Source organism: Polyergus mexicanus, unplaced genomic scaffold (genome assembly GCF_030449975.1).
Source record: "Polyergus mexicanus isolate NDT 795.1 unplaced genomic scaffold, iyPolMexi1.0 SCAF_10, whole genome shotgun sequence".
NCBI lineage: Eukaryota > Metazoa > Arthropoda > Insecta > Hymenoptera > Formicidae > Polyergus > Polyergus mexicanus.
The window spans coordinates 3,652,323-3,679,527 of record NW_027223330.1 but is presented as its reverse complement, the minus strand read 5'-3'; the positions used below and the strand labels follow the sequence as shown (position 1 = coordinate 3,679,527).

General features: G+C 29.1%; 2 protein-coding genes across 7 annotated transcripts; one reads left to right on the top strand and one right to left on the bottom strand.

The window, feature by feature from the left end:
- Positions 1-5,461: 5,461 nt before the first annotated feature.
- LOC138937277 (leucine-rich repeat-containing protein 74B) lies at positions 5,462-11,443 on the bottom strand. Of its 2 annotated transcripts, none has more exons than XM_070303396.1 (4): positions 7,003-11,443; positions 6,660-6,832; positions 6,158-6,547; positions 5,462-6,069 (listed from the first exon to the last, which is right to left on the bottom strand). In XM_070303396.1, exons 1-4 carry the CDS (start codon positions 7,271-7,273, stop codon positions 5,617-5,619), a joined length of 1,287 nt encoding a protein of 428 aa, XP_070159497.1. In that variant the 5' UTR covers positions 7,274-11,443; the 3' UTR covers positions 5,462-5,616. The 2 variants fall into 2 exon arrangements, with proteins under 2 accessions (XP_070159497.1, XP_070159495.1); XM_070303394.1 differs by having other exon boundaries at positions 5,466-6,069; positions 6,645-6,832; positions 7,003-11,441.
- On the top strand, positions 9,648-27,097 carry Pde8 (phosphodiesterase 8). 5 transcript variants are annotated; one of them, XM_070303390.1, is made up of 21 exons: positions 9,648-9,665; positions 11,112-11,292; positions 14,247-14,342; positions 16,609-16,703; positions 21,353-21,412; positions 21,549-21,739; positions 22,049-22,108; positions 22,184-22,250; positions 22,344-22,511; positions 22,708-22,922; positions 23,218-23,372; positions 23,760-23,887; positions 23,980-24,087; positions 24,217-24,416; positions 24,682-24,960; positions 25,238-25,364; positions 25,460-25,597; positions 25,825-25,986; positions 26,081-26,210; positions 26,288-26,355; positions 26,600-27,097. In XM_070303390.1, the coding sequence occupies exons 2-21, from the start codon at positions 11,190-11,192 to the stop codon at positions 26,666-26,668; spliced, it is 2,619 nt and encodes an 872-aa protein (XP_070159491.1). In that variant the 5' UTR covers positions 9,648-9,665; positions 11,112-11,189; the 3' UTR covers positions 26,669-27,097. The 5 variants fall into 5 exon arrangements, with proteins under 5 accessions (XP_070159491.1, XP_070159492.1, XP_070159490.1 ...); XM_070303391.1 differs by lacking the exon at positions 9,648-9,665 and adding an exon at positions 10,029-10,958; XM_070303389.1 differs by lacking the exon at positions 9,648-9,665 and adding an exon at positions 10,029-10,958 and having other exon boundaries at positions 11,103-11,292.
- The last annotated feature ends 108 nt before the right edge of the window (positions 27,098-27,205 follow it).

The window sequence follows — 27,205 nt, the reverse complement described above, 5'->3', positions numbered from 1 at the left end:
CAAGGAGCAAATTTTAAAATTTAAATATAAATTAAAATTATGTTTTGTTATTTACTGCCAATATTAAAAATCTAATATTAAAAATAGTTCACCGTTCTTTAATATTTGAGGCTTTCGTGCTGTACATGAATATTTTAGGTTTGGCTCCCGGGTTTGAGTTGTGTAATATTTTCTAAACAATCCAATATCTGAATTCCCTATGTTGGGATTGCATCAGAAATTGAACTGATAAAAAATAATTACATTTGTAATTTCCTGTCAGTTGCTCTTTGCAAGCTTTATATAATTCTCATGACCAAATCTCAAATACGAGTTCGCGTGTCGCATAGCGGTAAACAAACGAACTAACGGTTGAATATTATTGTTTGTAAAGTTTTTGGAATGTTGCGAACAGTAACATTTCTCATGAAATATTAAATAAATAATAATTTTGGATATATGAAAATGTGCGCATCAAATTCAATTATTAATATTAAACAAAATTAACGTTAACAATTAATTGCACATATATATGTCCTCTGGAAATCCAAAAGACATCCAATATAATAGACAGGGCAGATATATCCTACAGACATCCAGGGGTTATCCAGTGGACATTTATAGGACATTAATACTTATTGTAATACTTAAGATTTCTAAATTATATAAAATAGCCGACACAACTAAAAATAATTATGTATGCATATTAAACTTTTATAAATATATTTATAATAATATCTTAAAACATCCTACAAATGTCCTGAACCGTCCTGGACATATTCAGGATGATCCTGAGGATGTTTTGTGCTGTCTGGGAGTTATACAAAAATATACAAATATATGAATAATATATCTATTTTAATATCATATTTAAATATTTGTATATGCATTATGTAAAACAGAATATAAATATAAATCTTCAAGTATAATTATTACAAATATAATTATCATTGATACAGGATTATTTTTCTAAAAAATAGTGCGTTCATATATATACTTTAATATAATTATTGTTGTGCCTCTAGCCGCTAAGGAAGGGGTCTTTCGGGATTTGTACGCCCAAAAGATTAGGATCCACACTCGAAATAAGACACTCCCGGATGTTAGGTATAATTTAGTATATTTTGCAAGATTTAATACACTTTCACTTATTCGCGATTATAATAGTCGGGCGCGATACGTACAGTACTTCGATACTATTACTGAGCGAGCGAGTAGCCAGTGTCGGTACATCTCGCGCTTATTATATATCTTAATTAATTAGGAATTAGGTATTAGGTCGTTGATTGGGGAGGAATGTGTAGTGTATTGGCAATGATGTAACTAGAAATAGGTTGGTAACGAGAGAGTATGGTAGGTAAGGAAGGGGGGGGGGGGTAAGAGATATATAGAGAGAGACAAAGGAACGGTTGTAAGCGAGGTACGAGATATATAATAAATAATTAGTGTGTTTAATCACGAGTATTAATTGAATCCTGACATATAAGAAATACAACATTGGCGAAGAGGACAAAGGAAAAAAAAAAGAAAAAAAAACGACATGAGTGAGGACAAAGGATACACTGGAATCCCACGTTTTAACACGAAAATCAAAGTGCTATTTATCCGCGTTGGGAAAGATGGCTTAGAAGTTTTGAGTTAATGCTCGAAAGTCATAACATTGAAACGGCAAAAAGAAAAAAAGCGATGTTATTGCATTGTGGAGGTAGTGATTTACAAGATATATTTTATGCTATTCCAGATGCGGATATAATAATACAAGATGAAGATCCGTATATAAAAACAAAGGAGGTATTAACAAATTATTTTAAACCTAAAATAAACACTACGTTTGAAAGGCATAAGTTTAGAAATATGTCTCAGAAAGAGGAAGAGTCGATTGGGCAATTTGTGACAAGATTGCGCCAGCAAGCGAAATATTGCTCGTTTGTTTCAGTTGATGATGAATGTAGAGACCAGATAATTGAGCGATGTGCAATGTTAGAAGTGAGACGGCGAGTCCTGGAAAAAGGAGATGCAACGCTGGAACAAGTATTGGAAATAGCTCAAGCATTAGAAGCAACGTCAATTCGGCTTAAAGGCATGGAAAATACAGGACAAGTGGCGAAGATTTCACACAAAGGTAGAAAAAAAAATCAAATAAGGAAGAGTGATAATAAAAGAGACGATAAGTGTTATCGATGCGGATATAACCCAGACAGTACAAAACATCCTCAGGATCATCCTGAATATGTCCAGGACGGTTCAGGACATTTGTAGGATGTTTTAAGATATTATTATAAATATATTTATAAAAATTTAATATGCATACATAATTATTCTTAGTTGTGTCGGCTATTTAATATAATTTAGAAATCTTAAGTATTATAATAAGTATATTAATGTCCTATAAATGTCCACTGGATAACCCCTGGATGTCTGTAGGATATATTTGCCCTGTCTATTATATTGGATGTCTTTTGGATTTCCAGAGGACATATATATATGCAATTAATTGTTAATATTAATTTCGTTTAATATTAATAATTGAATTTGATGCGCACATTTTCATATATCCAAAATTATTATTTATTTAATATTTCATGAGAAATGTTACTGTTTGCAACATTCCAAAAACTTTACAAACAATAGTATTCAACCGCTAGTTCGTTGGTTTACCGCTATGCGACACGCGAACTCGTATTTGAGATTTGGTCATGAGAATTATATAAAGCTTGCAAAGAGCAACTGACAGGAAATTACAAATGTAATTATTTTCTATCAGTTCAATTTCTGATGCAATCCCAACATAGGGAATTCAGATATTGGATTGTTTAGAAAATATTACACAACTCAAACCCGGGAGCCAAACCTATGTTAAGATATTCATGTACAGCACGAAAGCCTCAAATATTAAAGAACGATGAACTATTTTTAATATTAGATTTTTAATATTGGCAGTAAATAAAAAAACATAATTTTAATTTATATTTAAATTTTAAAGTTTGCTCCTTGAAACATACGAAAAATATCCCTAACATATCCTATAAAAATTTTTAGGATGTTCCACAGGATCTCCCTGGATTCTCCAGAGGTTAATATACGTCTATCATTTACTCTTCCTCAGGACATCCAGAGGAGATCTGAGGATTACAATGGGATATCTTGAGGATATCCTACATGTATGTCCTGGATGCCCTTTGGACGTCCTAAGGACATCCTTGTGCTGTCTGGATAACTTCTAATTTTATCTTAAGTAGACAATAATGAATGACTTTCATTTATTCGGATACTTTATGTCCGATCGGGCATTATCTGTCCAATTTTATAAAAATCAAATTTATTATAAAAATCAGTTCAATATCTGAATTTTCACGTATCGTATTAGAAATTGAAGTGATGTAAATAGTTGTTATTAGTCGCCTTTTGCAGGCTTTATATATACATCATGACAAAAACTTGAATACAAAAGTATATAGAATAAATAGTACACTGCATAGCAGTAAGCGAATGAACTATAAACCCGCGGCGGTCAATCACTAGCGATTTTTCCGTAAATAATCATTAAGGACTAATTAATATCGGTTATTATACATAACTATACGCGCAGCAAAACAGAACAGACATACGATATGCTATCTTTTTATCAGATATAGCCATAAACATCGTCAATCTCCAGACTCATATGATATATTGACAAAAATTTGACCTTGACGATATGAAGTAAATACTAATGTATGTACTACAAATACGTTTTATGAGATTATTTTTCCAACAAGAAAATTTTTTTCTTTTTTTATTATAATGTTACATATTATGTTAACATTTAGAGGTTTATTAGATGTCTATTAGATGTCGAGAAGTGATTTGCAGCCCAAAAAGTGTTTCATAAATAATACACTGCTATTGTGTGAATATTAAGTTTTAATAGTGTCTAAAAAATTCAATGACACAAAATTACATAGCATCTAATTCATATATTTCTAAATGCTGTTTTAGACTAAATGGCTCCGACATCTAATAGACGTATATCCGATCTTGCGTTTCTCCCTGGGTTAATTGTTGTTTTTTTATTATTGTATAATTTATAATGTCGAAGTTGAAACAAGTTTATCGTTGGGATGAAAAAATTGTCTCTAAAAAGTAATCGCTAAAAAGAACCCCGCACTAATCATATGGAAAATCTGTCCCGGTCAAATCAATTGGTTTTTACATATGTTGTAGCTTATGACCTACTGAACAAAAGATGTAATGGGCACAAAGTTCAATAATGGACAGTTATCGAGTTATAACCAGTCAAACATGAAAAATTCGGGCTGCCGAATAGTCAAATCTCGGAAGGTATTGATTTTTTTGAAAAATGTTTGAAACAAACATAGTAGGGTTTTACAAAATCTGTTAGTTGGTGACATTATTTGTGAATTTTGAATGAACAATAAAATAATTTTAATACTATAAGTCTTTGGAAAATAAATACGTGACAATTAATACGTTCCACTTAAAGCTATTTTTGCTCGAAGAACAAGATTCTTCGCCCTCATTTATCCATTTCGCTTCGGAGCGAAAATAGTGTCAAACGGAGTGCATTTATTGAATATATAAAAACTTTTATAAAATTTTTATATTTCTTATATTTTTGAACGTAATTTTATTTGATTAATAAGATTTTTGCAAATAAAATGACAAAAAACGCGATATGATATAGATAAATTTTAATTAGATACCAATTTAAAAATCAGATAAAAAAATTTTTTTCTCATCTAATAATAAGTAAAAATTATTCGAATTATATCATATTTGATATCATTTTAATCGTAAAAACATTAATCGATTAAAACCATTTTCAAAAAATTACTTTTTAAAATAAAACAATGTTTTGATTTTTATTACACCAGAACAACACAGATGCGCGCTACGCGCGCGTTTTTATTTATGGACATTTTCCAATTTCTTTAACTTTTTTTTCCTAATTTTGAATTTTTTTTTCACAAATTGTCAAAATTCGCATGATTTGACAGTTGCAAATAACGAAGCAAGTCGCAGCGCACAAGCGAGACAACCAATCAACATCGCGGAAAAGAGGGCTCAACACTTCGATATATTCAAGTTCGAGGTTTCATGCCTTTTTTAGGAAGGGAAAATGATTTGCTTTATATATGTTTACATACAATGATCAAATGTAGAAAAAAAGAAGCATAAACAAGATAGATATGAATATAGAACTTTTCAGAATACTTAAAAATTTTTCTTTTTTGTCAAATAAAAATAGTTATGTTTTCATTTGTAAAAAATTAGTTCTTAAAGTATTAATTATATAAACAGATATTTATTTGTTCCTTAATTTTTTTTAATATTATATATTAAAATTAGCATGGAATTTTCTAATCGTAATCTTAAATATAATAAATATTACAAGATAGAACACACACAGGAGGCATAAATACAAATATTTATTTATATATAGTTTCTATTGTATATTTATATTAGTCCAATTAAACAATTAAACAACATATACAAATTGTATAATTAACATGATTGTACAAAATAAACATGATTTTTAAAACTATTTTTTTTTTATTTAAAAAAATGCGGTCTTTATAATGTAATGTGAAACAATTCTCTTCTGAACGGTTGGCTTTAATTATAATGAACAATATTTTAATTTTGATTTTCACAAGCTTTTTCTTCAGAATTTTTTTCGTCCATCTTTATTACTTTTCCCTGCATAGATATTTTCAATTCATTAAATGCATTTTGTAAATTTGCGTAAACTTGCTTCTCATAACACATATTTGAATAAATATAATTTTGCATATCAATTTTATTCTTAAGATTTCTGAGTTGGGGTTGGATTTTATGATATGCTTCTTCGTAACTTAAACGGCGATCTCTTTCCTTTATTAGAAGATCAGTTTTATTTTCTAAGATTCTTATTAAATTCTGATTGCGCTCGATCATAAAAGACATATGTTTTTTCAATTTATCTGCGTTGGCCCATCTGACATGACTTTTTTTTATTATATTTTGTAATTTGCATTTTTTATAATTTTTTCTTCTCGCTTTTTGGGCGTGTATTTGTAAAATACTACGTCGAATTCTCGATTGGGGATGCTGAAACAGAAAAAGAATACATATACATATATTATACGATCTTTTTAACCATTAAACTATTAAAATGCGTTTCTCATTTTTAACTCACATTCTGATTTCCGGAAAATCTATTTTCTTTCGATGTACATTGAAACACAGCAGTTTTTGGAATCAAATGTATAGAAATATGCTCACAGTTTAACAATTTTTTTTTTATTGATATTTCTTCCCTTTTGCTTCTCCTCTTCTTCAGGATTTTACGAATATTTTGCGATATATCGATAGACATTTCATTATCTCTCAGATCAATGTGTATAAGCACAGTGTTTGTTTGCAAGAGCTTTAATACAATTGCTCCTCCATGTTGAGTAATACCACAATATCGCAAACGTAATGTTTTCAACCAGATATCATTCTTCAGCATACGTGTCAATTGCCGTAAACCAATGTCGCCAAATTTGTAATTTTTATCGAGTATCAAGACCCGTAGTCCTTCCGCCTAAAGCACAAATGTAATGTAAATTATTTATTAAAACATTAAATAATATATCCATAAAAACATATCGTTTCAATATTCTTTTTCTTTTCATGCGTACCACCGTTGTACGAACATTTTCTCGAGACAATGTTACTTCCTTCCATATATTTTGCAACAAATCCGCTTTTCTTTTTTTTAAGAATAGTGACAAGTACGTAGCACTTCTATTAGTGAGACAACATGACGATAAATCCAGAGTATGGAGATTTGAATTATGTTGCAAACTTTCTAACAATATGTAGCATCCTGTAGAATAAAATAGAAACGTTATAAATACGTTGCTATGTTTATGCTTTCCTTTTTAATTAGTTAAAGTTTCATAAAAATGTTTAAAAATTATTATATTTGAAATACATAAATTTAACTCATTCGATGTGTATTGGCTGTTTGAAAATAAATTATTTACAATGACTAACCTGTATCACCTATTCGACATCTGGCTAATGACAAGCTTCGCAGATTTCGATTATTTGCCAAGCCATCACTGAGGATCCTTAAATAATTGGCTGCCAAAGGGATGCCATCCAGTGCGAGGCTGGTGATCATCAACGAGTTTCTCAGACAGACAGCGACAGAATGGACGAAGCACCGTAGTAGAAAATTTGTATAGAAAACCGGCTGCTGTCGATCCCTTCGCGCGTATTTCCTGAACGTGCGAAAATGCCAATCCATTTGCCATTTTGCCATTTGTAAATTTACGTATAATCGTTTATTGGCATTATTTTTAACTTTCCTTTGATCGCCTCTGTTGCGTATGTCACCTGAAAACTTAGACTTACCAGAAGTAGTATCGGAAAAAAAAAATAATTATATTATTTTTTTATTATACTTTTTAAATGCTTATATATTTTATAACATTAATTTGACAACAATATTAAAATTGTTTGATATAAAATGTAACTTTTAATTTTCTTTAATTAAATTTTATAAAAAGTTTACATCGTGCTCTAGGGAGTATATTAAACTATTTTGCGAAAAAGATATATATTTAAAAAACTACTTATTATATTTATTTATTTTTTTAGTCATTATAATTTTATTTTACATTTTTCAGAAAAAAAGCAAGTTTTTTTACACTGAAAAATAAAATTTAGGTTTAAAAAATCGTAAAAGTTCAGATACAGATTTTTTATAATATTATATTTATCGTAAATTAAATTTTATATCGAAATGTTTTATAAATATTATTTGAACAGATCAAACAAAAAAAGCATATTCTAAGATATATTTCTTCACTTGCATATTTGAAAGCAAATTTAAATCAAAATCTGCTAGTTAAAATAAATTTTCTACAAAAAATTTTTGATACAATTTTAATATATTTTTGCGATTTACCATAATTTCATGAATTTTTCTTCTGTGTTCACTTTTTCTTTAATCCTTTTGTAATGACATCGACTATATACACAAATCTTGGATAGGCTGCGATCTTGCATTATACCGTTTAACAGCGGCGACCAATCTTTCAAACTTACATGTTCCACGCAAAATCGCAAGCAGTTTTTTTGCAGATACATTTGTATTGGTAAAGGTATCACATTTTTATCGCGGCATAATACCTTAATCGAATATCACACGTCTCGTCAAAAAAAATAAAAAATTGCAACGTTAAATAAAAATAATTAAGTTATATGATTTATTAATTTCCATTTTATTCATTTGACGAGTTTATATACATATATTTTTTATTTTATTTTATATAATATTATTTTACTATTAAAATTTTATAAGATTTTATTATCAAGATATATCTCTTCTTATAATTATAATTCATTATAAATAAAATCTTTGATAATAATTATAGATAAAATTAAAATATATAATTAAATTGTAAAATAGATATTACATATTCCAACAAACTTTTAATAATAACGAACCTTGTATGTCTGTTCAAATAGCCTACTAGAATCTTTTTCTTCACAATTTTGCATAATGTCATTTATAATTTTGCTTGATCACAAAATTTTATGTGCTTTAATATCCTATAATTTTTGTCGGGAGATGTATGTTCAGGAAAATACGGAAATATGTCAGATCACACGTTCTGAATGTAATAAAAGATCGATATAGTAGTATCGAACATTTGAATACGTACTATTGACAAAAAGATATTTCAAATTTCATTTTATAATGGCAAAAAATAAAAACTCAATTGTTCTTATAAATGCACTTGGGCATTTCAAGCTGCATAATCGAAGGAATACATTAACGTACAGATCGTATTAAAAATAACAGATAAGAAAAAAAATATAGATACACAAACTTACGATAAGCTCTTGCGCAAAGATAATTTACGTTACGGAAATTCTAAAACAACCCTAAATAGTTGCCTTATAAGACGGCGCAATATTAAACGATTAAATATACAGTGATAATTCCCTGGTCTCTCGTATTTGCTACTCGCAAATTCAACCTATATTCCTTCCCCCTCTATTGTTGAATGTATCAAATGATCAAACACACGTGTATCTACCGTATATTAATCTCTTTATTTAATACTTTATATTACTGAAATATATACATATTTATTCTTTTATTAAGCAGAAAATTAAAATTGACGATGAAAGACATTTGAAAAGACTTTGAAGGAATGAGATACGCAGATTGCCAAGATATCTGCTCGTCCTCGGGAAATCGCACAATTTAGTCAGTGAGTGTGAGACTATTGTACTGTCTACGTCTGCGTTTGTCTTCATTAAAATCTCGTGCACACCTCGAAGCGTCGTTCCGCCTAACAATGAACGCTCGCGATTCAAACTCGTTCGTGAGTCGGTGAAATCGCCATCATTGTTCACTGTGATTTTTATGTGATGTTGCAAGAGCTCTCGTCGAAAAATTTTCGCTTTTATTTTATCATCTTCACGCTAGCCGCTAAATTATTTCATCCAAGATACTATCGCGTCTGGCTAATTGTTCCGTAAAGTGTAAAATAAATGACTTTCAAAAGAAAGAGTTTTTGCGTAGCGCAATATTGCAAAATCAATTTTGTCAAACGTAGTCATCGCCTTTTCCAGTGCAAAGATATATTTGAATGATTCTATGATCAAGAAACGTCAATAGACGCGTTCAGTAAATATATGTATGTACGTAGGATACCATGTCTGGCTTGTTACGTGGCCGTGTAATACTGTTTTTTTATTTTTGAAAAAAATTGATAGCTTTACTCTCTTTTCTATCAAAGTATTTCGATATATTTTTATTTATCTAATAATGATTTTTTTTTAATACTTTTTTTTTATAGAATTTACGATTTAACGATTTAATATCTTCTATTTTATCTTTATATCGTAATATGATAGAAATGTATAATTATACATAAAAATTAATTAATCTAATATGCTAAATAGGGCTTAACGAATTAATATACTAATGGAAAAATGATATTGCAAAAATTTAGTTATTAAATTCATTATCTTGTTTATGGTATATATTTTAAATTTATTATTAGATTTATAGCCCAAAAACGAAGTTAAATTTTTTCATTTATATAAAGGAAAATAGCTTATAAAGATTTCAAAACATTATAAATAGATGAAATCTTTTATTTTTTAAAGATCTTCACCTTCTTTAATTTTAAACTTTAATGTTCAAATGCCTGTATCTGGATGTAGAAACTGTATGCTTGCATTACTACGAAAACAGTACCTCCGATAATTATGCATACACAGCACTATTTGCCTGCTTCGTGCCCACACATCGCGTAATCGGACGAATTACATGAACGGCTATCTCGCGCAGAAACGTCCTCCAATTGCGCACGTTGTGGATCGTGACACTGCCAAGTGATACAGCTATTTGAGATGCGCCGCGAAACTTTTGAATTACGTGTAAACACTTTCGGTAGAGAAGATAAGATAAAACAAGCTAGGAAAATCGTGTGTGTGTATGTGTGTCTGTGCACTCCGAAACGCATGACCCCGTACGTACAAATTACTCTGCTTCGATCTTGATGCGCATTCAATGACAAATTAATCAGTCAACGATTGTAGAGTTTCCGCGATTTTCCCAAGCGTTATCACGTTTTATCCGAGTCTTTAACGACTGCGCTTTGTGCCGAAATTCGGATTTATCGACTTGTAAATGAAACTCTAGTGATTGAAAAAAATCCTTGTTGACTGGATGTAAAATTTATTGGCACGTGTTTCTCTCATTTAAAATTGTGATTCTAATAAATCAATTTAAAAAATTGTTTCAAAATAATTCAGAAGCAGCTTTATTAGCACAATCTTTTATATATGTATCTTAATTAATATAAAATAGCTTGCTTGATCAATGTTTGGGTTATGCAAAATCAGTGCGCAGAGGATTGTTTCCTTTGGTCTCAGTATATGCGAATTGATATGGCATAAGCATAAGCATGCATCTTTGCTTGGTAAGTACAGGTTCTACTTAATGAGTTTTTATTTCTTTTGCATCTTATTTTTCTAAATTTTATGCAAGAAAAAAAGATTCTTTTCTCTCAATCTTATTGTGGTAAAAAGTAACCTAACTAATACTTGTCGCTACTGTCATCAAGGCTTTTCAGAATCTGGCCGGATACTTTTCAAAGTTTCCGATAATGCGAAAAAGGAGGTATTCGGCGAAGTGAGAACTCTTTTTAAAAATGGGATGCAAGTTTAGTATACTGGAGTGCATTAGAGGCAAAGTTTGCAAAGCCGAGCAGGAGAAGAGCATATCGGAAACTAGGAGTTCTTTAGTTACAAGCGGTAGGTTGTTTTTTTTTCTTCCTTCTTTCCTTTTTCAATTTATTTTCCTTTTTACTATATCTTATATATATATACATTTTTTAAAGAATGAATTTATATTATTAATTCCAAAGCTTAAGGGCTTGGAAGTTAGAATCTAAAGCAAAATATGTATATAATATAAAATTGAAAAGATGTGTTCGTATAACAATGCAAAACAATTTACAATTTATATCTTTATATTAAAATTAGAGTCTCTGGATTAATTCTAATAATTAATTCTACGCTGCATTTATGCAATCATTTAGAATTCAATCATCAATTTAGAATTTTTTTTTGTTATATAAAATATTGTAAAAATATTGTAAATGAGAAAGATTATATTTTTTATGGGATTATTACTTAATAATTTGATAATGTTTTATCATTCCTTTTATTTCATCTATTATACGCATTAATTCATCAATGATCTGATTCATGATCAATCAATGAATGGCATCATAAAGACTGTGTATAAACCACGTACGTCAACTCTAGTTACACATTTTTTACGAGAAGCTTAAATTCCTTCTTTTTCCAGCTGCATAATGTAATAAAGTTTGCATATATTTAGCTCCTGGCCACACGTGATAGACGACTGGAGAATGTCAAACATCAAAGCATAGCAATCTTCTCTCGAAGGTCGAATTCTGCGCAATTACATTCTTGTTCGATGTTTGCTCGCTGATCACTTTAAAAATGTAGAAAGCAACCCATCAAGAATTTATTTTTTAAATGATATATATATTAATAATATATATATATATATATATATATATATATATATATATATATATATATATGCGAATATAAATTAAATTCACGTAATGAAGAGAAAAAGAAAAAGGTAGAAATAGTCATTTAAAAAATAAATTCTTGTCGGGTTATATATATAGGTATATATATTTTGATGCTTCAATCAATATAGCAAAAGTTGTGTTTTAATCGATGTGTTGCATTAAAAATTTTAAAGATTTTTGCTACATCAATTGAAACACAACCTTTGCTATATCAGTTGAAGCACCAAGGTATATATAATATACAGGAAAAAGAGGAAATTTAATATTTTATTTTAATATCATATTATTATTTTCAAATATTTTTATATAAATATTTTTATATAAAATTGCAACTGCCATAAAAAAAAATAATTATTTATTAATTTAAAAATATAATTTGCTATAAAAAATATATACTCATCTTCTTCATTATATATATAATATTATTATTTATCAATAATAATTAGTGTATGTCCACAATTATTGTTTTAATATTAACTATTGGGCAAATTATCAAGCATTACGTCATATGTCAAAAAATTATTCCATAGTCAAAAAAACTGTCGTTTCAATATTTTTTTATCAAACGAGATTGCGTCGTTTAAATTTTATTTCTTCCCTTGGCTTCTAATCATAATATCAGTTGATATTAATAAAGTTAAACGATCACAGAGATTAGAGTATTACCGCACGTCCGTGTATCTTTCATGAAGGAGAGAGGAAGGGCGGAGAGATAGACCTCAGGTAACAGTCATTCTCCTTGACCTAGTCTACAACTGACCACACTGTACGTGTATCGGTTGAGGTCATCGTTCGAGACGTGAATTAATCAGATGTATGAATCCAGATAGCAACGCGATGTTTCTAATTTTTCGATTTAGGAGTCTGAACGGCGCAATGTCGAGTCGAAGTCGTGTAATATTCCATTCTCAAGGATCGGCTCTAGAATAAAATTAATCGTTGTTTACGTGGAATAATTTTTGTAATTCCATCTCTAATTCTTTTATTTCTAATTCTATCTTTAATCCGTATTTATATCAATAATTCTTAGATCCATTGCAAAAGCTACTTATATCATTATTAAACTTTTATTATTTTTACTTTTACTTTTTGCTATTAATCACTTTTATATCATTAGATATTTAATAAGAAATATTTATGTATTACAACCATCATCTTTTTCCAGATAGTAATCCTCGTGCAAAAAAATGAGTTTTATTAACATTAAGTCGCTACGTAACATAATGTCATGATCTATCGTGCTGCAAAGATTACGTAAACAGGCTTTTTAAATGTATATTCGTTCCTCTTTATGTGACCATCCTTGTAACGCAGCTTACAGATAAATATTTTACAGCCACATATTCGCAAATTCGAATATAGTTGATTCAATGTTAAATTTTTATCAAATTTATTATGTAAATTACAGGTTAGATACACTTCATTTCGATTATCGATTCTTTAGATAGTTTACCAAATGTTTTAAGATATTAGATATTATTGCTCTAGTTTGCTAGTGACAAGTATTTATATGTAGATATTTTAATTTTTAATTTTGTGTATAAATTTTTAATTTTTTAATTATTTTTTTTAAATTAGCTATACATCCTACTATTTTATATTGCAATTTATTAAATATAATTTTTCTTAATATTGAAAATAGTAAAATAAATTAACTTTATAACAAATTTTTATTCATATAATTTTTCTTAACATAAATTTTTTTATTCGGTTGTAATATTTTTTGACATCGTCATTTTTGTAGAAAATTAAAACAACTAGTTTGTATAACAGTTTCTTTTTTAATTAAAATGTTTTTATTTAAATAATAATGAAAGAAAAAAAATTTTATAGCATACATTTTTATTTATTTGGCGCAATTTTTTTATATCATTATTTTTCTAGGAAGTTTAAACAACTATTTTTTGTACAACAGTATTTTTTTGGTTAAAATTTTGTACAATTAAAATGATACTATTTTGTATAGAGTTAAAACGACATTATTTTGTAGAGTTAAAATAACACTATTTTGTATTTGTATAACAGTTTCTTTTTTAATTAAAATGTTTTTATTTAAATAATAATAAAAGAAACAAATTTTATAGCATACATTTTTTATTTATTTGGCGCAATTTTTTTATATCATATTATTTACAGATGCTACAGAGACCGATAGAGACGAAGAAAGTCCATATCTCGCGTTCGACAAGAGCCGTTTTGTCGCCGAAGAGGACGATCATAAAGTAGCAAAACGTTAGTTACAATTAATTTTTATATAAATATTATTTAATATCACATATAGCCGAAAATAATGATGCTCTCTCGTGACGAAAGTGACATTTACGTAATAAAAATCGTGATCGGTTTTTTCAACATTATCTCTATTTTATCAACATTAAATATTTATACGCGCGCGCGTATCTTCCCTCCCAATTAACTAATTGAATTAATTTTCTTAACATGTTTGTTTGATATGTTATTAAATATTGAATGAGAGATGTAAACTATTTAATTAATATCGACATCTACGATATTTTTGCATTCATATAAGCAAACACAAGTTTTTTGGATTTTTATCTTATCAGATTTAAGATTATTAAAGTATTTAAATCGAATGCCTATAGTACAGTATACTAATTTTCATTCTAACCGAAATAATTATAATATAATTATTATCCTAGATACCTAATACTCTATATATAACTATTTAATATCTTTTTCTCTTCCAAGTTTAATAATCTATCGTATTAATATTCTGATGTATATTTATCATATGTATATATTCTATTATACGCATTGTTTTATTATGTATATTTTATTATATTCTATTTTTATTTATTATATATATATATATATATTTATCAATCATTATACATATATGTATATATATAGTAGATATTAATATATATAAATTTTTTTTGCAAATAATATTTTATTGCCAATCTATTTCAACATACAATTTCATTTTTTTTAAATTTAATGTTTGGCGTAATACATTAGTTTTGTGTCCGTGTAACGTGTTTAAATGCATCTACAATATCTCTGGTCTCCCCGACGACGCTATCGCGTCGCTTCTCCGGGGCCCCAGTCTCACTCTCGAATAGAATTTTAACTTAGTCGATTCGGTACTCTCGGTCAGTCGCTCTCTTTGGGCCGCAAATGATACATCGTTCGATGTTGACGCGTGGATATATCGATCTCAACGCAATTTCAACGGCCGCAAACAGTGTCGGAAGAAATCGTATTCGAGTGTCATTAACTGTGAAATCTTATGAATTGATACTTTTAAAGTGCACATATATTGTGAGCGAAATATATTATTCTTAAATGTGATGGCAAAAGAAAAAATTAAATATTTGAAGAATAAAAACTGCATTTTTTTTTTTAGGCTAAATTGAAATAAATACATTATTAAACTTATAAGTAGAATTGCAAAATAATTTATGAATACGATATTAATTTGTAAGAAGTTAAAAGTTATTCGCAATAATATTAATATTATATTTCTAATTTACCATATGCGAAAAAATTAATATATTTTATTTGCGTGATTAATAATATAAAATCTATAATAAAAATGTTTTGTAATATATCTATTGAGATTTAAAATAATTAAAGTTTATTATAAACATAAAAATGAAATAAAACTCACTTGAACAGTGTGAAAACATTTTAATAATTTTTTAGAAGAGTAATTTTATATAATAAAAGTTTCTGTTTAAAGTGTAAACAGTGATAAATAATAACATAACGCTATCAAATGTGATGAAAATAAATACGAAGAAATACAAAATTTCATATAATATGAAATTACATAACTCTACGTAACTCAATACTAGTGTCATTAACTGTGAAATCTCAATGATTGCAAGGCTGAAAACGTAATTCATATGGCATCGCCGCCGAATAAGTATTTTTTTCCAAGCGAGAACGAAAACAGCTTGGAAGATGAATTATTTCCTATTCATTTCTTCGGTGCGTTAAAGCATATTTAATTTTAAGCCCGATTTTGATTCTATTAAATACACGTGCGCTCTCATTATATCTATAATAATTTTGTTTTATAATATACGTCACATTTTATTAATAGAACGTATTTTTCTTTAAAATAATCGAAGCAACGATTAATCCACTTTTCCAATTAGATTCAATTGACTTTTAATTGCAATTAATGATACTGTGACCCATAAACCCCATAGGATATGCGTATTGAATGGACAATCGCATCCCTAACGAGCTTCGTCACTATAATTACTAATGCATTGACAACTGAATGTTAATTGATAGATTGAGAGCGCAATTAAAAAAAAAAAGTTTGATATATTTAAACAGAATGTTGCTTCCAGAGTTACACGAAACTAAGCGTGGCTCTAAAGTTGATAGGCCTTCAATTATAAAGTTATGGTCACGCTTAGCGACTACCTGTTGCCCAGAATTTTTGATTATTTAAAAAACATCCCTTCAAGCATCAGTGCGTAATTATAATTGAATTTATAAATATTTAATGGGGTTGTTTCAGATAAGACGGATGTGCTTGATATTGTGGATAAAAAGTACGAAAAGACACTTTTCGAAGACATCACGCATGATGAGAATGGCGATTACTTGACCATTGTAAGTTACAACATTATCATTTATTGTAGTAAACATAAATTATTTTATTTTATTATATATATATATATATATATATCTTTTTTATACTTCAAAAAAACTAATAAGCAATTTATCTTTAATGTTTTTAATTTATCTTTCTGTCCATTATTTATATGTATGCAAAACTTTTGTTTTTTTTGTAAAATAAATCTTTAAATTATAATATTATTAATAAATTATATTAAAGTATATATTAAAGATTAGAGATATAGAATATTATTGTTATGTTAAAAATATAGAGTATATTATTATGAATAAATAATTTTTAATTTTGTATATATACAATATATTTCGTGAATATTTTCTATAGTTTTTTTTTTCGATAGAACAAAAGATAAGATAATATTTTGTTGGACTTTTCGCGAAAGCAAACTTTTATTTTATCTATTAGCAAGCATGAAAAGTGATTAAAGACAATGTATATTAACGATAGCGCGTGACGTAGATGTATGCGTTATCACGTTTCTATTAATCAAGCCTGCTATCTAGACTCCTTTAAATTTATAATCAAAGATAAGAATCGCATAGGCATTTTGTATATTTTTGAATGCGGATAAGAAACAGATTGGTTTTTATAGTATCGCATCGATGGTCGCCGGTTTGTCTTTTGTAACTTTTAAAGTAATACCGATATTGATATTTTTAAAACATATAATTACATTGTAAAAATGTGAAGTACGCAGGTATATAATAAAAATTGTTTCGCAATATTATGTATTTTTCTTTGTTTTATATCGCGCGTTGCTTGTATAATATTTTAAAAATTAGATATATGAAAATAAATATTTGTAGTATAAAATCATTATATTAAGATTGTTATAAAATATAGAGTTTTATAATTAAACATTTAATAGATATTTGTGTTATATAATTATTTTCATTATATTTAAAAAGTTATATATAAATATAAATAATTTAGTATTTACAATTAATTTACAATTAAAGTTATTGAAAATAATAAGCATAAAAAAAGTATCGTCATATATAATAATCTCTATTACAAACATTTATCTAAATATTCTCTCTAAACGATGGTTTAAACTTGCTATTTTTATTCTGCAAATAAATATTGCTATTTTATCGAAATTCTCTGTTTTATTTCTAAGCTTATTGTTTGCTTTAATTTTATACTGTTTGTTTATAATGTATCGTCATGTATCACATTTGTTCGATTTTTATAAAGTATTATTAACATTTGCAAAAAAAAAGTTGAAAAAATGGTTATGAAATATTGTAGCAAAAAGAAGAAAAGCCATACGGAAGTACGCGCATAAATAAATCGAAAAGGAAAGTATGCAAATTTCCTTTGCGGAGAATATTCGATTAAGGGAACGTAACAAAAAAAAAAAAAAAAAAAAAAAGAAAAGAAAAGCGAGGAATAATGTAGAATGGTTGTCGCCGTCAGCCCTCTCCGTTCTCACAGGACTTCGTTGTAAAACCCGCAATCAAATCCCTCCTCCCCGCGATTTATACGACAAAAACTACACGAGCGCATCGATTCTAAATATACATTGCGTTTTCTGCGTTATCGCTGACGCGACCTTTTATCGAGAGACCAAACCCTTTCAATAATTCGCGCGGCGTTTACCGTAAAGTTTCTCGCGGGGATGATGAAAGGGGTGATGCTCGATCGACTCGATAGTCCTCCGTTCCACGGCCTGATTAAATATGAAAATCGCTGGGCGCGCTTCTCGAAGTCGCGAGCGTAAGCGCCGGTTGAATAATTGATTCGCGACGCGCAATCGCGGTAAGCACAATTCCTCTCATTCGGTTGATTCTCCTCGATGAATCAAGATCTATGAGCCACGTCTATAGACAGGTGTCTATAGACTGTCTATAGACACTTATATCTCTAGACAGATCCGAGATAGTCAAATGGAAAACGGCTGTCGAAACCAACGAGATTCTCGCGATTGAAGTATGCGGATGTATTGGCGATTGTCATTATTTCGGGCTGTCCGGAAAGTGCCAGGTAAGAAAAGGTGCTAACCGGTTTCGCATCACGCGTGTCGGGAAGAACGGTAAAGCAAAAAGAAATCAATGGCAAACGGTGTGACTTGCACGTCGCGTGTCCTCAAAGTGTATAAAGCCGCTTTGCAATAAATTTTCTTCACTTTACTATCGCTCCCCTTCGTGTTAATCGTTGTTTCTTAAGTGTGCTCGGGGCTTATGTACTCTCTATAGTCGAGTTCAGGCAGAGTGAAACGCAATCAGAGTTGACGGACGGCGATTATTCTGATTGAATTGTCAGGGAGAGATAGATATGATGTTTCGGGAAAGTTGAAAGAAGTTTGATGCTATAGGTTCAAAAGCAACCATGTTTTGCTAAGTTAAATGCTAAACGAGTAATTTGCGAAACAACCTGTTGACAGGACTCGCCGTAAATTTTTTTGCACCGCTTCTATGTGATATATAAATTCTTTGCTTATTATATTTTTGGATCAGCAATCGATATCTCCATCGTTTCTCCTGATTTCTCACAGATATTAATTTAATAAGATAAATAAAGTATAGCTGTCACCTATTTATTATTACATTTACTGGTCACTTGTTTACTGTTACATTTACTTCCACAGAAAACAGTGATTAATACCTTGAAGTGACTCGCGACAAATCGATAACATGACTACGACTAACAGTTTTATCACGAGACATTTTTTTCGGTTACAGAACTTTTTTCTACCTAAACACGAACGAACTTTTCTACCCTTAGTTCATCTTCGATCGGCAATTAAAAAAAAACGGATATGAGTCCCGTATGTTCTTTGTCCTAACATCTACTGTTTTTGAATTAGCAATAGTCTGCTTACAAAATACGAAAAAGAGAGTTTAATAGAGCTTGATGCTTTAAACTGTCTAGAATAGACACGCAGTTTATACAGACAGATCGTAAAATTCATTTACCTAATTTCATGTGCTATGTAGCGAATCGCGATAATATCCAGAGGCATAATAACTTAGACGACGTCTATGTTCGTAAATTGTCAAGTTATTTTTTAACGTGACGAAATTTATTAAATTAAAAAATTATAATATTCATGTGTATGTTGTATATGTAAAGTCCAATATAAATTTATAAAAAAATCAAACAATATTAAATAATTTTTTGCACTTAAATTTAAATTAGAAGTATCATTTTTTATGTCGTTAGAGAAAAATGTATATAGAATTTTTTTAGAAATAGATTGAACGAGAAAACACGTGTAATGTCATGTTATTCAAAACGGATAGAAATTATGATATTGCTTATTTACAAACGCTTTTTTCTTAAAAACCAGTCTTATCCGACGTCTTTGCTATCATTGTAGGAACTCTAGTATGCCAGCACATAAGACGCCTTATCGCGGATAGATTTTTGCTACTGGTATATCGAGCGAATAATCTCGTTATCTTTCGATCTTTCGATGATCAGTATCAAGATGATTGTCCCATTCAAACGTAACGTAATACGATTCTCGCAGTAGTTTGATAAAATTAAGAATTAGTATAAAATGTGTGTGAGACGTTTATTGTAAATCGGTTTAGCAAAATTGCGAAAAATTCATTCTGAAAATAAAGCATTAATTTATTTATTATGCTGGGAACATAAATGTCTTATAAAATAATTGATAAACTTCGAGCTGCCGATGTATCATTATTCATGCAGCATGAAGCATGACGTATCATTATTTGTACAGTTGCTATTTTACTTTTATTTCCCTCGCGCTAATAAGGCACTAAAAAAATGAACAGACAACCGACTCTACCGGTGCTCTTCGTCTGCGATGAGACCGAGGATAATAACATTGACAAAAAGGAATCGCAAACGTGGTATAGCGGGATTTTCAATATCATGTGCTGGCATGTGCGAAAGAAATGGTGCGCTAAAGATAGGATGCAACTGGCTGAATTAACTCCGCAACTAGTAACATATAGTAGGGTACGAATTTAGTATCATTTTTTTTAACTTCTCTTTGTACAATATTCCTATTTCTTTTGAAATATAATATTGTAGATTAAAGAGATTATGGTAGAATAAATTAATTCTTTTCTCATAAATTGTACGAAATATTCTATATAACGTATGTTCAACGTGCAATAAGAAATATATATATTCTCATAAAGGCAGTTAAAATTGCAGTAATGTACTAGTGGTTGACTAAATAGAGTTCAAAATCGATTTTTATCATTTTGAAGTGCGTATACAATCAAGTTAATCTCTATTCGGTTTTATCGTCACATGTCTTTAATTTATGTAGGTTATAATAATACGATCTCACGATCTATTAATTTACTACAAATGAAAGATCAAGTTAAAATCCAATTTTATGAAAATGTTAGAAATGTGGAGAAATCTCCACGTGCGCGTCGTCGAGCGAAAATTTGCAAAGAATTTGAATCGACATATCTGGATAAAGAGGCACTAGTATGTATCCGATGATATCGATGCATTAATATTAAGTCTTTGATTAGATTCTCCTTTGGTTAAATAAAAGCATTAGTCGTGGCAAATATACACACACGTAAATTATGGCAAATAGGTCGGTTATTTTCTCCACAAATGTGTATCCATTTTTTACATTACATTATATATTTATTACTCAGCTTTGCAAATTATTCTGTATTTACAGAAGGGGCCTCAAGATCTCTGTAATTATTTATTGACAGTCACCGTTCCCAGTATCGTGAAAGTAAGTATCGCAATATTCCATTTTTGTGATAGAATTGTAATAAAAGATTCGTCTTTGTAGCATCTTTTACAGAATGTGAGAATTACATTTTCTCCTTCAATCTTCCATTAAATTCTGTGATTTCTTTATTGTGTAGGTACTATTAGTATTTAGAAAAGATGATCAACAAATGGATATACTCGCTACTGCTGCAAGAAGATTGAGTTGGAGCGTGTCGGTGGCAAAAAATTTGGAAAAAGCGGTAGAACTTTTTCAAAATCGTGCTCACGAATTAGTAATTATTGATCGTAGAGGACATCACGCGGACGAAGGCGATGCTATTTGTAGGTGTGTGTATGATAGATTATTTAAATAAAATATAATAGGAATATATGCGTGAAAAATATATATGAAAACAAATTATATATATAAGTAAAAGTAAAATATTAACCTTGAATAAAATTATTTATATGTAGGGGAAGCGCGCTATAATATATAGAATTATCCGAATAATGTTTAAATTATAAATATCACGTTTTATTATTTGCGCATAAAATGACTTTATTTAATTGAAATAAATTTTATTATTTTTCACAATGATTAATTATTTAGATATTTCTTGCGAATTATCTTATTTCGTATATATATTAATTTCAGAGCAATCATATCAAGTCCGGTTTACCATAATTCTACCATAATAGCGCTCGTGAAGAAATCGTAAGTTTCGCCAATAATCATTTGTATTATTTAAATTGTATTTTTATTTATTTAATCTTGCGTGTCTCTTTATAGATACTTTATGCTCGATGAAAAAGACGATATTGTGGCACTAAGCTTGTTAGAAACAGGCTTTAGTAGAGTAAGCATTTAAACGAATACAAGAAAAATATCGTAAGAATTTTTTAAACAAATTTGTTGAGATATTTTAAATTAATTTTTATGTTTATTTTAGGCATTGTTGGAATGTTCACATGAAGGTATAATAATAAACGAATTAGTAGGGATATATACTAGCTCATTATTGCCGAGAACACAACTCTCAGCAGCGCATGCATTGTATTTGGCACTTGATAGATGTCGCGACATGGTGCATGTGACTAATGACAAAAACATTATACAGGTATCATCAGTAATAGATTGAAACTTGTAACGTTCTAGAATTTATCAATTTTCCTTAATTTGCAATATTTTCGATTAAGATAAAACATTTATATATTTTATTGCATGCGTTATATTTATACGAGATTCATATTTTTGTAAATATAAATATACATACGTACATAGATTATAATTTCACGTTATATATATATTTTTAGTTTCAAAATAAAATCAGCGAAAAATTGTTAGGATATAAAACGGAGGAAATGATGGGGAGAAATCTTTCGGAGATAATCTATTACGAAAATTTTCCTCTTATAAAGCAGCAATTGAGTAAAGGCCGGGAATTCGAAGGAAATATGAATTGCAGGAGAAAAAACAATCAAATGATTACAATTAATTGCAGGATAATTCCGTTTTGTATTACGTTAAAGTACGTTATTGTACTAATCGAAACACATTATAAATATATATATATATTTTTTTTTTCGTTAATAAAATGTTATTGTTTAATATTAATATTAATTAATATTAATTAATATTAATTAATAAATTTTGATAAAAATTATTCATAATTCAAAATTCATATATTCATAGCTCAAATTTTTAACATTTTTAATTATTAATATATAAAATATATTACTTATTATGTAAAATACTATTATTATTAAAATCCTCCCCTTTTATTCTCTCAGTTTATATACATCAATTATTATATCTATCTATAGAAAACCGACTCATTACATATACGTGTACGACACTACGTATCTGTCAGACAACTCAGCGCCGATAAGCCCTGTTGGTGGCCCATCACATCCTCCGTTTAGACCAAGCGTATTAAATACGCGAAAACCCTCGGATGTCAGATCTAGTATAAGTGAAGGTAAAATATTTGTACAAATTATTAAATAATATCTTTTATATTAATCAATTGTATTATCAATAATTAGCTGAATCGATCATTTAATTGATACGAATAATTATTACTTCAATTTACCAATATAATATAATATTGTTTAATATAAATAATGCATAAAGATGCAAATTAGGTTATCAGCAATTTGTAGTATGTATTGCATCATTAATCTATTGAATCATCAAGCATTAATATATCACATAATTATTTCTATATATTTCTATAAAATTATTTTTTAATGCACATAATCTTGATCATTTTTAAAACAATTTAGAAATTATTTCATGTGATAATTTTTTATAATTTTAAATTAACACAGACTCTTTAATATAAAAGATCATTCTTCTGTCGTAGGCCGCAGGCGATCTAGTTTGCAAAAATTGCATACTTTGCAGCTAGAAGCTCCTATCACTAAAGTTATTACGCTACTTTCAAATGCAGCTGCTGATACTAACACGGAAACAGCGGCGCAGATCGATAAAGTACGTAATTAATTGCTGTATCTTCCTATAATTATGTTTATCCAATTTAATGTATGTTGTACGCTGTTATAAGCCATCTATACGTCTTTCAGGCGATAAATATCTTAAAGACGACGGAACTTTATGTGCCGCATCTTAAAGAAGATAGAGCGACGTACAGTGATCCAGTTGCGACGGATCTCGTTGGCGCGTTACTTGCTGTAAGAATTTTACTGCTTTCTATTTTGTATGATAAACCTTATTATGATAAATGTAAATTGCGCATTTACACGTGCAAGATCCTTCTTTTACTTTTCTCAATTTGTCGATGTTTGTTATTTAATTAACAGTCTCCGCGCGCAGCATGGGAGTCCAGAAGATCATCGACAGATTCCGCGAGATTATCTACTGTCAAAGCTATCCCGAGTCCGCTCAATTCGCGTGTACAAATGAAGAATTTCCGGGGGCCGCAAGAAATTGCAGAAATACTTGACAAGAGTCTCGACTGGAATTTTGAGATATTTAAACTCGAAATGCTGACAGAGAAGAGGTGAATTATCAATATATATATTTTTCACAATATATTTTAAATTTTCTAATTATCAGACATTATTTTCCATACGATATTTGATCTGACATGAGATATATTTGAGAAATTCACCATTCATTCCCTTTAGAAATATTTCACTATTATAATATTTGTTTGACAAACGATTCTTGAAAACTTTTTTGAGTTTTTCTTTTGCATATATATATGTATGTATGTATATGTGCTTGAATTGATTGTGCCGTGATTTCGTTAAATGTCACAACAGGCCGCTTGTTTTTTTGGGATTGACAATCATGAATTTGTATCAAGTGCCCGCGAAATTAAGTTGCGACGAGAAAACTTTGCAAAATTGGCTAGCCATTATCGAGCACAATTATAACTCGGACAATAGCTATCATAATTCAACGCATGCGGCCGATGTTTTGCAAGCAACTGCGAGATTTATGCAATCGGAGAGACTTAAGGAAATTTTGGAGCCATTAGATGAAGTTGCTGCTTTAATCGCCGCGGCTGCGCACGATATTGATCATCCTGGACGGTCCAGGTAATCCACTTTCGATAAAACAAAATAGTATAAGAAAACAATAAAGTTTTCAATTTTATATAATTAAATATATTTATATTTCGTCTATTTTCATATTTTAAATCTATGTAACACATTTAAAAGTTATAAAAAATTGTTTGTAGTTATATTTTCTTAAATTTTTTGGCAAAGTTTTTTAGCAGAAATTTAAATAGCGTCTATAACTAGTCAAAAACTTTCAATCTTACAATTAATATTAAATATATTGATCAGATCCAGAAGTTAAATTTTCTTTCAGTCAATTCCTTTGCAACGCCAATAATCGTTTGGCAATACTCTACAATGATCTGTCAGTTCTCGAGTCACATCATGCAGCCTTAACATTTAAACTGTCATTATCTGACGATAATGTAAATATTTTTAAGGTAAGTTTCTCTCGGTACATCTTGTATCGCAAAATTTGAAAATGAATATATAAAATAATCCGAAGATGTAATACTGAATTAAATATTTGATTTAGAATCTGGATCAAGACGTATACAAACAATTGCGACAAAATGTCATCGACATGATTCTGGCAACCGAAATGACGAAGCATTTCGAGCATCTGGCGAAATTCATGAATGTCTGCAGTGCGAGAATCAACGACGAACAGGAGGTATATATTTTTATTTTTGTGTTAAAATTATCCAATATCTCCATCTTATATATATTATTTTGTTATACATTATTACAAATTTTTATCAAACTAATATTTATAATACATTACTATGTTTATTTTACTTTCTATTATCTTCTTAATTAATGTTATGTAGATAACGTTGTGTAGATAATCCAAGATACATAAGAAAAAAATTTAATTAATTACAAAAAATTCTTTTGCAGACTTATTCAGATTCTTTAGATATGTCCGTAGTATTGCAACCAGATAACGTAATATTGGTTAAAAGAATGATGATCAAATGCGCGGACGTATCTAATCCAACGCGACCGTTGAAGTGTTGCGTCGAATGGGCGAGACGAATCGCCGAGGAATATTTTAGTCAGGTACATCAATAATAAAAAAAAAATATTATTTATTTTAAAAAAGATGATTCACTATTTGCACGCGCGTTTATGATAAACTATCGATAATTTTCAGACCGATGAAGAGAAAAAATTAAAGATGCCAGTCGTAATGCCGATGTTCGATAGAATGACGTGCTCAATACCAAAATCGCAAATTGGTTTCGTCGATTATATTATCAACGATATGATCGAGGCTTGGGATGGTTCGTTTCTCCTCATTATTTCTACAGATTTCATTAAAAAAGATATTTGAATTTTTATTTTTCTATTTACTTTACAGTGTTTATCGACATGCCGGAGATGGTAGGCTATATGCGGCGCAACTACGACAAATGGAAAGAATATAATGTGAGACATCAGCTTTCAATTTAATTTCTAATTTAAATACTTTGAAATAATTTATTTTACTTAATTTTAGAATTTTATAATAATATTGTTTTTTTCAATATTACATTCTATTTTGAAGAATTCGAGAAAGATAAATATCTAATTGTATTTTAATATTTAAATATGTCATACCTTTAAAATTTCTTTTAGTTTAATTTTATACTTATTCACTAACATACCTTGTTTTAAATTGTATGTTTTATAGGAACAGGGTATATCTACTTTGCAAGATGTTGAGAAGCTACAACAACATCCCGACATGCAAATACCGTGACCATCTTAATGAAAAGCACATCGTTCTGCTTTCCGTTATATTACGCTACGATTATTGCAAAAAACACATGTGTATAGCATTCATATATTTAAAGATAGAATAGCGACATATATATCCTTTCGAATAATTTCTACGAAAATATGTGTAACTCATTGTTTTTCTCACATCAGACATGTCTCTCACACCTAGCATATTTTCCTTATTTATATATAAAACTCCATTTTTCTCAATGACACTTGCCCTATTACTATTTTAAACACGTGACGCACATTAGGAAGATATGTATAGTATAAGAAAAGAAATACCTTTTTACATGTAGCTTCCGCGACTGTGTTACTTCGAATGAGATCTTTGCTGCGTTCGTTGTACGCTGGTCAATTAAATTGTACATCTGGGAGCAGCTAGTAATTAAATAAGAATTTCCAAGGACATTGTGCATTTGAATCATTTGCGACCTTCTCAGCCAGAACTTAATATTTCTTTTAATTTTATCTGCGTTAAAAGCTTCGACGATATAGTGGCTACTTTGGAAGGATT

Coding starts and splice junctions, on each gene's coding strand:
- LOC138937277 (XM_070303394.1), bottom strand. CDS start 7,273: ATGGCAAAATGGCAAATGGATTGGCATTTTCGCACGTTCAGGAAATAC. Junction 6,548..6,644: donor AAAATGTTCGTACAACGGTG/GTACGCATGAAA, acceptor TTTGTGCTTTAG/GCGGAAGGACTACGGGTCTT. Junction 6,070..6,157: donor GATTTTCCGGAAATCAGAAT/GTGAGTTAAAAA, acceptor TTTCTGTTTCAG/CATCCCCAATCGAGAATTCG.
- Pde8 (XM_070303390.1), top strand. CDS start 11,190: ATGGGATGCAAGTTTAGTATACTGGAGTGCATTAGAGGCAAAGTTTGC. Junction 24,961..25,237: donor GATCATCCTGGACGGTCCAG/GTAATCCACTTT, acceptor ATTTTCTTTCAG/TCAATTCCTTTGCAACGCCA. Junction 25,365..25,459: donor ATAATGTAAATATTTTTAAG/GTAAGTTTCTCT, acceptor TATTTGATTTAG/AATCTGGATCAAGACGTATA.